The sequence below is a fragment of the Barbus barbus genome (genome assembly GCF_936440315.1).
Source record: "Barbus barbus genome assembly, chromosome: 2".
Taxonomy (NCBI): Eukaryota; Metazoa; Chordata; class Actinopteri; order Cypriniformes; family Cyprinidae; genus Barbus; species Barbus barbus.
This window is the reverse complement of record NC_136730.1, coordinates 38722811-38738301: the sequence shown is the minus strand read 5'-3', so window position 1 is coordinate 38738301 and position 15491 is coordinate 38722811. Positions and strand designations below refer to the sequence as shown.

The window sequence follows — 15491 nt, the reverse complement described above, 5'->3', positions numbered from 1 at the left end:
CCAAAGATTCTATACCCACTATCCATGACTTTTTCAAATTTGACAAATGCTGATATAAAAGATTTCAATAGCTCTGTGTCTAAATTTATTTGGGCCAGTAAACGTCCTAAAGTCAAACTTTTACAAACTTTACAGTTGCCCACGGATAAAGGTGGATGGGCCCTTCCAAATTTTAAATACTAAGTATGGGCAATACAGGCTAGGATCATCCTAGATTGGGTACATAAACCTGAAGAGGCTCTATGGGTAGATATAGAACAAGAATTTTGTAACCCAGTTACTTTGATCCACTTATTAGAGCAGAAAACCCAAATTCCTGACAAGGTAAAAGAAAATCCATTCATCATCAGAGTTGTCAAAACCTGGGCACAGATCAGAAGGTCTTTCAAGTATAATCAGAGCCTGCCCATCCTATTTACAAATGTTTATATTTTTATTCATTTGAATTCTCTCCTCCCATAAATTTTGCGTCTGAAAGGGAAACAAATGCACATTCTATAAGGTCAAACGCAAAAATAACTGTGTGTCCACACCTTTTCAGCGCTAATTCGTCACTGCGCGTCTTTAGTAAAACTTGACAGTACAACCTTAACCTGACAGTACAATTTTATCGCCAAAAAACGGGTTGCGCTGGCGCAAACTGTTAGTAAAACTGGCCCTTAATATGGAGCCACTGTAAATAAACCAACAATAAATATATATGGCTCATATATGACTTTTAGTTGCTTTGTCACTATGAGTGTATAAACGCCCCTAAGAGCTCCAGATGTTGCTGAGACACAGCAGGTGATGTTAATGATTTAAGCACAAGATGCCATGCTTGCTTACAAAACAAGCTCAGAGCACTTTAAGGGAAATAGAATGTTTTGAATGGATGAATACCAAGAGGGACAGCCAAAGCCACTGACCTGTTCCCTGAACAGCTCCTGAGACAGACAATCTGTGACGTTCACGCAGCCCAGCAGACAGCCTGTGGGATACTCCGCAGGAAACTTGGGCTCTGGATGGTGAAACAAGTGAAACGTTAGGTGAAATTACAAAGGCTCTACAGCCTACAGACATGCCTGATGGAATCATTTAAGTCCAACAAGCTTTAGTATTACTTAAAGACATTAAACACACCTTTTTTGTAAATGTGACGATACATGGCCTCTACCTCTGCAATCTCTTGAGGAGTGGGTTTGTTAGTAGCAGCAGCAATCCACAGGCGCCCCCTATGGGATGTGTACCACGTTCTGCCTTCTACCCTACACAAACGCAAGAAATGAAGAGAAAATAGAAAATGTTCAGATGAACTGTGCACTGTCATATATACACATAATGGAACATCTCAAATGTCATTTTTAAGTTGGTTTCCTTTAGCTTATTTTAAGAAAGCATAATATATACCGTATATATGTTTTCAGCCATTATCAGTGATATACATTTATTTTTAATGCATTAAAAACCCAAAAAACAAAGAATTTTAATATAATTTGTAACATGAAAATAATTACTGTTTTTATATTATTTATACTGTCCAGTTTTAAAGTCAACGTTTAATTAAATTATGCTTTTTTAATGCTGTTGACTTTATTTGAACAATTCATTTTGATTTAACACCATTGTATCAGTGTTTTTATTGTTCAACAATAATTGCATCATGTTAAATTGGCTTAACTCAATGTTTTCATTTTCAAAACTAAAACTCCAAACTAATTTTACACTTCCCATCAAGATTTGCAACAGGTCTGGATCACCACAGGTCACCACAGGTCAGGTGTTACTTTAGAATAAAATATAGTGCTATTTTATGCTTTTTTTTGCAAGATGCGGAAATAGGGAGATACACCTTTGTGTGTGTGTGTGTGTGTGTATCGAAACAATGCGACTTGTAATTTCTTAATTTCTTGTCAGATGCAGGTGTTATTTATAATTGAGGAAAATGTTCACATTTTATAGACAATTGTATGGACCCCCATAAGCAAGGGATGACATAATTTATCCTTTTTATGTGGTCATCAAGTGAACTGTACCTTTTTATGCCTTTAACAAGCAAAGAAGCCCATGGCTGATGCATGCTGAGACACCAGCCACCATCTGAGATCTCCTGCAGCTCTTTGTCCTGCAGTCTGAGTCGGCTGCGCTCACTTTTCTGTGTACCGCTTACAGTCTTGGATAAAGACTTACGTGAGGTGCCGCTACCAGACACGTCAACCCACTAGCACAACACATGCATAAACACACATACACACAGAGCAACTCAAATTTAAGATTATTTTTTGTTAAAAAATATAAGGTGTTGAGAAGCAGCTTATTTGCACCCACCTCTGGTGCAGCCTGCATGATGTTGGGGTTGACGAGCTGTCTGAGGTGCTGTCCATCAGCAGAAACAGAATGTTTTGGTGTCTGGCCAAATGAACCAGTGTTGATGGCCTTGACTGTCTCATCAAACCTTTTAAAACCAAAAACAAATGTTTTTGCATATCATGCCTTGTCAATCATGCACTGCAATTAATACTGCCCTCAAGTCATTAAAGGTCCTTGCACACCGAGTCCGAAATTTTTGTATGCGTTTTTTAGTTTTTTTTTTCGTATTTATCATCCTTTCCTATCAAAATGCTTGCTATGGATGTGAAAACACAGAATTTTTTTTATGACACAACGTGAGGTTGTATTTATTTTTTAACGTGCGAAAATTTCGGACTCAGTGTGCAATGGCCTTTAGAGTTGATCGCATTTATGAGATCAACGGATTTACCTTGAATTTGAGCCTTGAGTTAAGGGCATCAATTAAAGTATCACGGCAGAAAGTCATTTTTATTACAGTAGGAAAAAAAAAGATATTGTCCAAAGTTTCCATTTTATTCTAGCCAAAATAACCTCATGTCATAATTATTAATTCTGAATTCTTAAGTAGAAACCTCCCATGAGGAATTAAAAGCAGCATTGTACTTCTAAAAAATATACCAACAGTGTACTTTAATCAGCTGAGAAATGTAGTTTGCGTCTTATCTGGCCATACAGTGGTGGGATGTTTTGACATTTTGTTCAGTCAGTATTTCACACAGCGCAACGCTGTTAAAGGGTTAGAACAGGCAACAACCAGGTTTACAGGTTCCTGCATGTTTGTAGATGTTCAGTGTGATAAATCCCCATCTTTCAAGATGATCAAACTGTGATGTAGATTACAGTAATGGCAGAGTTTCACATGCTGCAGTAATTTATGTTATTTGCATGAAATTATTTTTAACATGTTAATGATTTTGAATTAATCGCATACTTGTGTGTGTGTGTTTTATGTATACCAGTGTTAATTTCGTTGCCAAATTTTTTTTCACTGACGACAATGAGACGAAAACGAACAAAAACTCTTTTTGAATGACAAAAATTATGACGCAAATCTATTGAAATTTTCGTCAATGAATAAAAATGAGACGAAAATGTTAGGGAGGGACGATTTGGGAAGTGATTCATTCATAAGCTAAAATACACTTGCTGCACGGCGCATAAAACGTTCAAAAATGTCAATATGTGGGAGCAAGAGAAGAGCAGACATATGGATAAACCTGACGACGCAAGAGAGAACTCAATTCGGTCCGGTTTTCTGACACTGAAGCATACGCACACAGAAAGCGCGTCTCACAGCACGTCAGTACTCTTTCATGTCGCATGAACGGAGAAATACACAAAATGATGTCGAAATGTCTGGTTTGACGAGTATTCACGTAAACACAGCTGAGAACGTGTATCAGCAGAGCCTAAAACTAACTTTTTACTACAGAACCACCACTGGCTCTGCACCCCTTTACCTAAATTCATTACTTCAGATTTATGTGCCTTAAGAATTGTTAAGAGGCACAAAATCACTTTCACTGACTTTTTCATTAACTGTTCTCATCTGGTGGAAATGACCTGCCCAACTCAATACGAGCAGCTGAATCCTTACCCATCTTCAAACTAAACACAAAAAGCTAAAAACACCTCTTCCATCTTTATTTGACCCTCTAACTCTAGCACTCTCTATTCTAATTTTATTGTATCTATCGGTCTTCTTTTTATTTAAAAAAGAAAACACACACACATTTGAGCCTCTATCAGTTGCATATTTATTCTCTAACTGCTAGCTTTTCTTGTGAAACTAAAACTAGCTTTCTTTTTTCTATAATATCTAATTGTTTCTTATAAAAAAAAAAAAAAAAAACACTAGGTTTCTTTTTTCTATATTCTATCTACTCGTGTTCTTTAAAAAAAAAAAAAAAAAACTTCTAACGTGTATTGCGTTAGGCTAACCAAGACTTGTTATAGCACTTGCATGTTGTTGCTCTTTTGTTGGTTTTGATTGATTCTAATATCCTCATTTGTAAGTCGCTTTGGATAAAAGTGCCTGCTAAATTACTAAATGTATGTATGTATGTACACACAGTCATGGCCAAAAATATCGGCACCCTTGATAAATATGACCAAAGAAGGCTGTGAAAATTAATCTGCATTGTTAATCCTTTTGATCTTTTATTTAAAAAATTCACAAAAATCTAACCTTTCATTGGATAATAAGAATTTAAAATGGGGGGAAATGTCATTATGAAATAAATGTGTTTCTCAAATGTCACAAAAGCATGCATATGTCACAAAAACATGCATGCGCGCACACAAACACACACACACACACACACACACAAAAGCTGTGTCCCAATGACAGAGGTTGCTCCTTACTTCTGGTAGTACGGAGTCAAATTCTCCCCTTCATCCAGCACTTGTCTCCCTGCAAAGTCAAGTGTGATCTTGCGGTCTTTGCGGGAAGCGTGTCGAAGCTCCCGGAGTTCCTCCTCTCGCTTGCGTAATGCCTCCCTCTCACCTGGAGAAAGCCACTGGTTGGAATCCGTTGCAAAATAATCGGATTCATCATCCAAGACTTGTGTTCTCTTAACACTAAAAAAAAAAAAAGATAAAGAGTTCAAATGATCTAAAAGTCCAACTTAAGTTTTGTGTGCATTATACCTCAGAAGGTTAATGGGCATTTCTGAGGCTAAAATGAGTCTAACCCTGGAAATTACAGCAATAGGTTAACAGCAGTGTATTTGGACAGCCAGACCTGTTCTTGTCAAACTCCAGAAGTTTGTCTTTGTGTTTTACAGCTTTTTCCAGACCGGCTTTCATCCTGGCCTCTTGATGGGGAAGATAGTCCCGCTCAGTTCCTTCACACAGAAAACAAAGTCTGTCACACAAATGCTACAAGTCAGGGAAAAAACAAATACAACCACCTCATTTCTTACCTTCCATGAGTTTTTTACGGAGCTTCTGACTTTTGTTGGAGTCCCGCTGCAGTATCTCTTGCTCCTCTGTAGTACAGACCTGAATTAATAAAAAAAAAAAAAAATAAATAAAAAAGTCTGTTCACCAAGGCTGCATTTATTTGATCAAAAATTCAATCAGAAACAAAAACATTGTGAAGTATTATTATAATTTAAAACGTGTGTGTGGTTGTGTGTGTACATGTATACATGTATACATACACACAGTATATATAACAAAATACAAAATGGTTTTCCATTAACATGACTATCTGTATTTTACTTTAGAAATGCCTACTGACAATCATCATGTGGGAACATCTAGGCAATAGCCAAATAATCAGCTTGGCTGACATATGGGTCTAGGACAAACACAGACTGTACTGATTAGTAGGCGGACAAAGCTCACCAGACTGCCGCAGAACAAACAAGGGCCAGAGCCTTCTTGCTCACACACTATCCGGCCACAGCTCAGACAGTTGTTGATGAGCCTGTGTTTCTGAGCCAGACACTCGCAGGGTTGACGGCCAGGCAGTAGAACAGTCATCTTATCTTGACCCTCTTTAGCATACAGATTGACAAACTTGCTTTTCTTTTTCACTGAGCTGGAGCTGCTGCTTTCTTGTGCCTGATAAACAAAAGTAAATCCCTCTGTGATTCTTTCCACCTAGTTAAACCAGATACATTTTATGAAAGAGATTTTGATATTAAAATGAGTTGACATACCTTCATCAAGTCAATGGGAGTTTTCACAGGCTCCGGCTCTGCCTGACAGACAGTCACAATCTCTTGCTTGTTTCTTCCCTTTCGCTTGGACTTCTTCTGAATGTCTTTGGTAGCTGTGTCCAGACCCTCTGAGGTAGAGATTTCATACAAAATTCCTTTATCGACACTGAATGCATATATCACAATACGCGAAGATCAGGCAATATAATGGTTGTTTTGTACTTTTAAAAACTGTGATAAAACAGAAGTAGCAACAGATCTGTTCTTTTGCTTTGTGACCTCTCGATTATGTAGGCCGGGGACTTGATTCTATCCATCGGCTGTTGACTGGATTTTGAGATATAGCTGCTGTACTCTCTATTGTAAACAGATAAACAACAGCTTGCAGGGGCTGCGTTTAAGGCCTGTTCACGTCAAGATTAATTTTAATTTAACGGCAGTTAATGCATCTGTTCAAACCGACAACAACATTCACATTTTTTACAGAGGTGTTTAATCGCTTTTCCATTGCACTGTGAATAAAACTGGGCAACCTATAAGATTTACGTTTTGATCATGTAAATGGAGACAGCGCTGTTATATAAAATACTGTATGTTATAGGACTTGGTGGTGCTTTACTAAGCAACAATGGAACCAAAAATTTCTCTGTTCTGTTTGAAAACATGTATATGCTGTTTGTTTCTTCAATGCGCAAGCCATGTCAGAAATGGAAAGTGATGCCCCAGTGTGTTTCTGTTTGTGTTTTACTGCAACATTCTGAACAATGAACATATTATTAAGTGCATGTGTGACAGATAGCCGTCAAAGCAAATCAAATACTGAGACAAACATAATGATATTTAAAGAAAAAGCATTAGCATCTTGATAAGCAAACAGCATTATACTGCAGTCTTTGTGTGCTCCTGTATTTCTGCTTTTCCATAAGCACCACATACTGTAAAGTGTGAAATTGCATTTTTCATTAAGTGACGAACTGCATGTGAAAATTAGATTGAATTATCGTGCTGAACATCTGTGTTGATGTGAACAGGCCTTTTAAGTGGGCTCAATGACTGGAGAAGATACATCACCAGAGAGAAGTTTTTCCCCAGAATTATGACATTCTGATTTAAAATGAAACATACACATGCAAGAATAATAAATCTGACAGTGCACTGAGAAAACTGATTGAAATTTCCATTTAAACCTGGTATAGAAGAAGAGTTTGCACACATCGGCCAAATCAGAATAATACATATTATTTACAAAACTGTTAATCGTGATAGATATGGTAACTCATATATTATCATTATTTCTTAAAAACATCTGTGTCCATATTTACCCATGACTGCCTCTTTCATATAGACACCGCCTAGACCATCAGGTGCTTGCATCTGACACTTCTGCCATCTCTGCACCAGCTCATCCACAAAATCTTTCCTGTTTCCCTCTGTTCCTTGTAAGAGATCTCCAACATACTCCACAATTTCATCAGCATTGTCAATAGATAGGATGTACCTGAAAACAGATATTTTACTACCTTTTCTAACACTTATTTTCACAAAGACCTATTCAAAAACAACATACCAGATGACCAAACACACCCATCATAAACTCCAAAGAATCCTCTGTCAGGCTGTGCATTTATTAATCACCATATATACACTACTTAGACATTAGCAGTGTTTATGGTCAGTATTGAAAACTAATGTAGTGGTAGTTTGGCTCTTTGGGACTAAATCTCATGATGACTTAACAAGGTGTTTACATAACACGATGGCAATATAAGAGTATGTCAAATACTAATAATACTAATAACCGTGGTAACGTGATAATTTTGTAAAATAGTGGTTTTCCCACAAAGTTATCCCTTCTCTTGTTCTATTCTTAGTCCACATTCTGTTATTTATACTTTAAGGTTACATCATTTCTGCAAATGACCACAGATAGACATTCATCTTCTATTAAAATGTACTTACTGTACAATGTCGTCGCTTGCCTCCAATCCAAAACTATGCTTTAACTTATTAACAGTCCAGCGAATCAAAGAATCAGTCATGATGAAGTTAGTAAAACTGTGACACACTGCAGTCTGTACGAGATTTCGGCATTTGACTCATTCGGTTGACTTCCGGGAGATGTATTTCATAATAAAAGTCTCCATAGACAAAATCCGTACTTGTACTGGGCAAGTAAAATAGGTCTCTAAACAATGCTTATACTATATTAACATTTAAATATGTTTATATTATTGTGATCTTCGTTTGAGATTTCGATGTTATTGGGACCATGATTATTATTTAAATTAGTATTAATGTTAAAAAATAATTATATTATATTATTAATATTTTTGTAGAAACTGTAATACACTACATTTCGAAAGTCTGGGGTAAGTTTTCTTTATTCAAACACCCATTAAATTGATCAAAAGTAATGTTATATCCTAAAAAATTCTATTATGTGCCAAAGCTATATATTACGTTTAATTGATGGTTATATTTTATTTCATGTGATTAAAACAGGGGTTCTCAACTCTGGCCCTCGAATTCCACTTTCCTTGCTTTTTCAGGTGTGTTTGATTCGGCTTGAAGCAAAACTCTGCAGGAAAGTGGACCTCGAGGGCCCCTGGACTAAAATATACATTCCTTAAAAAAATTAATAATAATAAATAAGAAAAATACAACAGAAGTTCAAAACTGGTGCAACACCACATAAAATCAAGAGCACAAACTGTTTAAGAGTAAGAGGTAGAATGTTCTGCAGGAACACACCTTCACAACTGATCAAAAATACATGCTACTATGTCATTGCTCTTCTCTGTCATTTTAAAACACTTATTTTTTTCTAACAATAGTTTTGCAATTAAATATAACTAAATGTAACCTCCAACAACAAACAGTTACAATAACTGTACTGACTGTGATTTTTGTTTGACGTGCTTATACTAAACAATGCTGTCAGGATCACCCTTCATGCAAAACGGAAATACAAGTATGAAGTTCTCATCTATATACACATAGTTATTTACAGATTAGAATATAACAGTCATGTGTAAGTTACGCACTGGGAGAAAAACACATTAAACTTACTCTTTAGTTTGTTATTTTAGCAAATTTGATCACTTACAGACATACAGTATCACACCAACATAATAAATAAAGCATATTTTAGCACATGGGTGTGAAACTGCTCCTGGAAGGCCACAGTCCGGCAGAGTTCAACTCAAACCTGTTCCAACACACCTAACTTTAGTTTTCAAATAATCCTGAAGACTGTGATTAGCTGGTTCTGGTGTGTTTAACTACAGTAGGAGCTAAACTCTCATAGTTTAATTTATTTCCTCCATAAGCTGTATTTAGCCCATGGCTGAGTGTCTGACACACATGCTTCACAGCTTCTGTATTTAACATAAACACACTGAAGATCCACTGTCAACCCCAATACCAAACCCTGCATAGAGGGGCTCAGTAAATGTGGAGTGGAAGGTGTAAATGTGGATCATTTTTCCAGTTTCAGAGAAAACATTATAAAAAGACAAAGAGCCAGCTGGCTGATCTAGATACACTCCTATTATGTTACAACATGATGAGGGTGCAGGTATGTCAGTTCTTGCATTATTATGCCTGGCATAGTAATTTTTACCAGAGCAGACCAGACTCCAGGACTTTTCATTGAGTCCAAACCTGCAGTCACTTCCTCCTTTCCTGTTGATACCTCGATATGTGACTGCTACATGACTCGAGCCACTCCATTCAGCCTCCCAGTAACAGCGTCCAGTCAGGCTCTCTCTACACAGAACCTGCTCGTAGTGCTCAAATCTTTCTGGATGATCTGGATATGGCTGCTCCTGTTCCAAATATGTTGCCTTTTTGTTGTTCTCAGATAGAATGAGATGAGTGTTTACTGTATTTCGATCTAATGTGAGATCACAAGCATCTGAAAGGAGATTAAACATAAGTGATATCACTAAAGATCTTCAGGACATTTTCCTTGACATTGTCATGCTTTGCCTTAGCTTGGGATTGTAAGGCACTATTCTTCTATGGCTGCTTTAGAATTATTTGTGTTATAAAATCACCAAAAAATAATTGAAAAATAAATGTGCATGTGGTTTGCTTGACAGCAAGAGAACTTACATTTCCGCAGTCCTGGTGTGATTCTGAAGGACTCTCCATGGTCAAAACTAAATAGTACAGATACATGATGGGAGGTGAATTAAAGTCCTAAAATTCGTAAGATTTACAAATTTATGTTGTACTGATTAAGTAAGGAGAACTGAATTGAATTCTTTATTGTCCAGCCAGATCTTTTAGTGAAATTTCCTTGTGGATAATTCTTGACAATATACTTTAGCATTTGTTTTCAGCATTAAGCATCATGTAATTTATGTCATATCAACTCTGTGGAAAGTAATGTAGTATCTGGTAATGGTGTTTGGACTAAGCTACCATACATCAGTATTTTTGAGGAAAAATAACTCTTGGCACAAAAACTTTGTATGTAAAATGTCTGTGTAGTCGTTAGGCTGCTGGATTCATAAGATAAAGATAAAATACAATTAAATAATAATCAAATAGAATGCTTTTATATTATAAGTTATGACACATACACATGTAAATTACATGATTTTAGGTCTACATACTTAAGTATCTCCAGTTTGCAGTTTGGATGGTTCAGTTGATCAGACAGCATCTTTTCTCCGATGTGTCCAGGGTGATTGTAGCTGAGATCCAGCTCTCTCAGGTACGAGGGGTTGGAACTCAGAGCTGAGGCCAGACAATAACAGCCTTCCTCTGTCACCATACAGCCAGACAATCTACAAACATGCATATCAACAGTCAGATAATCTACAAACACACATTGTTTTTAGAACAGTTTACACACAGTATCAGACAAGATTCTATTAAAAGTGAATTGTGTCTTTGCACATACTGCTGGAACTATATGGGGCACTTGGATGTAATTTTTAATAATCTGTGAACTGTTACAATTTTTTTTAGAAACCTCAGTTTCTCTAGTTGACAATTTGGACTCTTCAGTCCATTAGAGAGAAGCTTCACTCCTGAATCCTGCAAGTCATTGTTACTCAGGTCCAGCTCTCTCAGGACAGAGTTTGATGATTGTAGAGCTGAGGCCACAATTTCACAGGATTTATCAGTAAGATTACAGTCAGCAAGACTATAAGAGAGCAAAACACAATTTAAATTAGATCTACAAACATCTGCATAAGGTAGTTCAAATGTAAGACACAGCATTCATTAGCATTAGCGAAAGAATAATTTAACACTCACAGAGCTTTTCTGCAGTTCTTCACAGCTGGTAAGAGGTTTTTTCGACCTTCTTCTGATGTATTGAATTTCTTGGGATCAAGTTCCTCCAGCACCTCTTCTGACATCTGATACATGTGAGCGATTGTTGAGCAAAGTGCAGAAGAGAGTTTCTTCTCTGAGTGTTTGTCTGATTTCAGAAACTCCTGAATCTCTCTGTACAGAGTCTGGTCTTTCATTTCAAAGAGACAAAGAAAGAGATTGATGGATTTGTCACCTGAAAGATCATGTCCATGTTTAATTTTGTCTTTAATATAAGAAGTTGTTTTCTCAATGCTCATTGAGCAGCTGTGAGTGTTGGTCAGTAGATCCTGTAAGAGTTTTTGATTGGAGTCCAGTGAGATGCCCAGCAGGAACCGGAGGAAAAGATCCAGGTGTCCATTCTCACTTTCTAAGGCTTTATCTACTGCTCCTCTGAGCAAATTATGCAAGGAATCAAAAAACCTTAGTACCTCCACAGTGTTAATTACATAACAATAATACACATAAATAGCAGCGAGAAATTCCTGAAAGCTCAGATGGATGAAGCAGTAGACTTTCCTCTGATGAATCACAGATTTCTCCTTAAATATCTCAGTGCAAATCCCAGAATACACTGAGGCGTCAATGACATCTATGTCGCACTCTTTCAGATCCTCCTCATAGAACATGATATTGCCTTTCTTCAGCTGTTTGAAAGCCAGTTCAGCAAGTTTCAAAATCACATCTCTGTTGGACTGCCGTAGTTTTCCTGAATCTTGCTCATCGTACTTCTGAATCTTTATGTTTATCTGAATGAGCAGAAAGTGGATGTACATTTCAGTCAGAGTTTGAGGGATTTCTGTACTGTCATCTTGTCTCAGGATGTTCTGAAGTACAGTGGATGAGATCCAGCAGAAGACAGGTATGTGGCACATGATGTGGAGGCTTCTTGATCTTTTGATGTGTGAGATGATTCTGCTGGCTTGATGCCGATCACTGATCCTCTTTGTGAAATATTCCTCCTTCTGAGGGTCATTGAATCCCTGAATTTCAGTCACCCGATTGATGTATTTTGAAGGGATCTGATTGGCTGCTGCTGGTCTGGACGTGATCCAGATGTGAGCAGAGGGAAGCAGCTCGCCTCTGATGATGTTTGACATCAATACACCAACTGATGAAGACTCATTTATATCAGAAACCATCTCACTGTCTGAAAACCGCAGTGAAATTCTGCTTTCATCCAGACCATCAAAGATGAACACAACTTTACATTCATTATAAATCTTTGAGTCCAGATCTTGAAGTTCAGGAAGAAAGTCGAGCAAAAGTTTTTGAATACTGTACTGATCATCTTTAATCAAGTTCAGCTCTCGAAATGGAAGCACAAACATGAAATCTACATCCTGATTGGCTTTTCCCTCTGCCCAGTCCAGAATGAACTTCTGCACAGAGACTGTTTTTCCAATTCCAGCGATTCCTTTAGTAAGAGCAATCTTTATTTTGTCATTCATCTTTCTTCTCTTCTCCTCATATCCTTGTTCAGGTAAGGATTTAAAGATATCATTGCAGTGGATATGATTGTCTTGTGAATGTTGTGTTCTGGGTGATTTCGCCATCTGTAACACTTCATGTTCCTCATTCACCCCTTCACTTTCTCCCTCTATGACACATAGCTGTGTGTAGATCCTGTTCAGGAGATTTCGATTCTCCTGTAGTTTGATTCCCTCAAATAAGATCTCATACTTGTTCTTCATACTGGTTTTGTGTCTCTTTTTGACACTCTGCAGGACATCGTCCACCAGAGAATCCTGCTGCAGGTTTGTGTAACAGAGAGCAGAACTGGATCCTCCCGAGACTTTATCCGTTTGTAGAACAGGATGAGTTCTAGATCTCTTCTTGCATTGAGGACAGTCAAAGTCTTCTGATTGACTGAACTTATCCCAGTAGCAGCTGATACACTGTCTGCAAAAACTATGTTTACAGGTAATTGAAACCGGATCTCTCACAGCCTGCTCACACACTCCACATTTGGAAAAAACCTGGAACAAATACCTGCAGAGAGATTTTAGATGTGTTAAATCATATTTGCTAACTAATGTTGTACTACGTTTTTCATTACACTGTCACTTTTCATTAAGACTCAACTACATGCTGATGTTAATTTGTGAATCTACTCACAAACAGATCATACTGTGAATATTTGTAAGAAACCAAAATGCCTACGTTTATCATTGTCCTGTATAGGCTATTAAAGGAAAAGTTCACCCAAAAATTAAAATTTGCTGTTAATGTATTCATGCTCAGGCCATCCAAAATTAAGGTGACTTTTTTCTTCAGTAGAACATAGAACAGTAAATAAATTTTTTAGCTGAAACCGTGGTCATTGGTGATTCATTAAATACAAGTCTGCGGCTGCCCGTTTTTGAGAATAAAGAAAGCATATCAAAGAACACAAAATTAATACTGTGGATCCTGACGGAATATTGAGGTCTTATCATGCAAAATGTTTGGTCTGTGCAAGAAGTTGAACATTATTTACAACACTATTACCTGTAATCCATAGCCTCATGCAAACAGCCCTAAGTGATGTCCGGTTATCACTTGAACCAGTTCACCAAATCTGACTGAACCATCAGTGAAACAGTTTGTGGCTCCAGAATGACAGATTACTCAATCAAAACTCACTTTCAGACATGCCTGACGGTCACTCTTGACACGAAATGAGCCAAAATACAGGCATTTATGTTTCTATGATGCTGGCTTTTGCCAATTTATTTACCACTCCAACAGAACACTGAAATAAGGAAACAGTCAGACGAAAGACCAATGAGCCGATGATATGTGCATGCATGAACCAAGCACTTATGGTTTCTCATTGTTTATGTAAAAAGGTGAGCATCAAGACAAGCTTGTTCACTTTATATGCTTTAGAACATCCACATTTCACATCATTATTGGGCACTTTAATAAAAATATAATGTGTAGTTATATAATTACTTCATTATGTGATTATGTAAACAAACTAGTGAATTGAACCAGCCCATTAAAACGAACTCAAAGAACCAGTTCGCAGAAAAGAATGGCTGTGGACTACATTTAATAATGTTGTAAATAATGTTCGGTTTCTTGCACAGACCGTTTGCTTCGTAAGACTTAAATATATCTCCATGACTCATGAGCCATGAGTATTCATTTTGTGTTCCTTATATGCTTTTTTTTTCAAAAATGTGCAGCCGCTGATTTGCATTTTATGAATCACCAATATTTTCCACACATTTTCAGCGGAAAATCTTCTTTACTGTTCAACTGAGGGTGAGTAAACTAAAAGCAAATTCTGGGTGAACTATCCTCTTAAGATTTAATCTTGTGTCTCACATGGGGTCAGAGTTCACTGCTCCACCACTGAATTCAGGTGGCATGCCCATAGATACATCACTCTTCATAGACACACAGCTGGGTTCTGGCGTTTCCGCCATTTTGGTCTAAGCAGATACAGCTCCCTTTCTCTTCTCATAGAAACTCATTTTAGAGGCACTGCTGCTCTTCAGAAGTGGCTGGCGTTATGTCTGCAAATACATACATACACACATTAAAATGGAGCATAACTGTCCTGAATGTTAATATTATAAAGAAAAAATAATAATTAAAAGAAAGAAATTCTCAACAAGAAAATCTTAATGCAATAGTTCACCCCCCAAAAAATTAAGTTTACTCATCATTAGACCATCTAAGATGTAGATAAGTTTGTTTCTGTATCTGAATTTCTTTGCTGAAATGAAGCATTACATCACTTGCTCACCAATGGCTCCTCTGCAGTCAGTGGATGCCATCAGAATGAGAGTCCAAAAAGCCGAAAAAACTGTAATCCACATGACTCCAGTCCATCAGTTAACGTCTTGTGAAATGAAAAGCTTCTGTTTTTGTAATAAACAAATCCATCATTAGGACGCTTTACCTTTAAACAGTCATTTCTTGCTAACATAACTTCACAATCCATAAAAAAAAGTCCAGTGATAAAGTCCATCCCCTGTTTTCCTCTCTACGGATATATTACTTTGGAAGTGTTTTGGACTCATTCAGATGAGACAACGTATTCAGAAACTAATTTTATGGATAAGGACATGTATTTTAGCTGGAAGCAATGGTTTGAAGTTAAAAACATCTTAATGATGTTCTTTTTTTCTTCTTACAAACATGCAGCAGATTATTTCGGATTACTTGTCT

At 37.1% G+C, this 15491-nt stretch overlaps 2 protein-coding genes across 2 annotated transcripts in view; both read right to left on the bottom strand.

The window, feature by feature from the left end:
* Positions 1-8121, bottom strand: part of LOC306880573 (activating signal cointegrator 1-like) — a 60829-nt gene extending 52708 nt beyond the window's left edge. The window contains exons 1-11 of the mRNA XM_079434186.1: positions 7959-8121; positions 7322-7497; positions 6000-6127; positions 5683-5901; positions 5256-5334; positions 5075-5177; positions 4696-4911; positions 2308-2434; positions 2016-2200; positions 1123-1247; positions 909-1000 (exon numbers count right to left, since the gene is read on the bottom strand). Coding sequence (XP_079290312.1) covers positions 909-1000; positions 1123-1247; positions 2016-2200; positions 2308-2434; positions 4696-4911; positions 5075-5177; positions 5256-5334; positions 5683-5901; positions 6000-6127; positions 7322-7497; positions 7959-8038 — 1530 coding nt within the window. The 5' untranslated portion in view covers positions 8039-8121. The remainder of the gene's footprint in view (positions 1-908; positions 1001-1122; positions 1248-2015; positions 2201-2307; positions 2435-4695; positions 4912-5074; positions 5178-5255; positions 5335-5682; positions 5902-5999; positions 6128-7321; positions 7498-7958) is intronic.
* A 1261-nt stretch (positions 8122-9382) lies between these two features.
* On the bottom strand, positions 9383-14743 carry LOC306881574 (NLR family CARD domain-containing protein 3-like; the record flags this gene model as incomplete). Its single annotated transcript, XM_079435758.1, has 6 exons — positions 9383-9915; positions 10116-10162; positions 10622-10795; positions 10984-11157; positions 11271-13319; positions 14643-14743. The coding sequence occupies 6 exons, from the start codon at positions 14741-14743 to the stop codon at positions 9383-9385; spliced, it is 3078 nt and encodes a 1025-aa protein (XP_079291884.1).
* Positions 14744-15491: the final 748 nt, after the last annotated feature.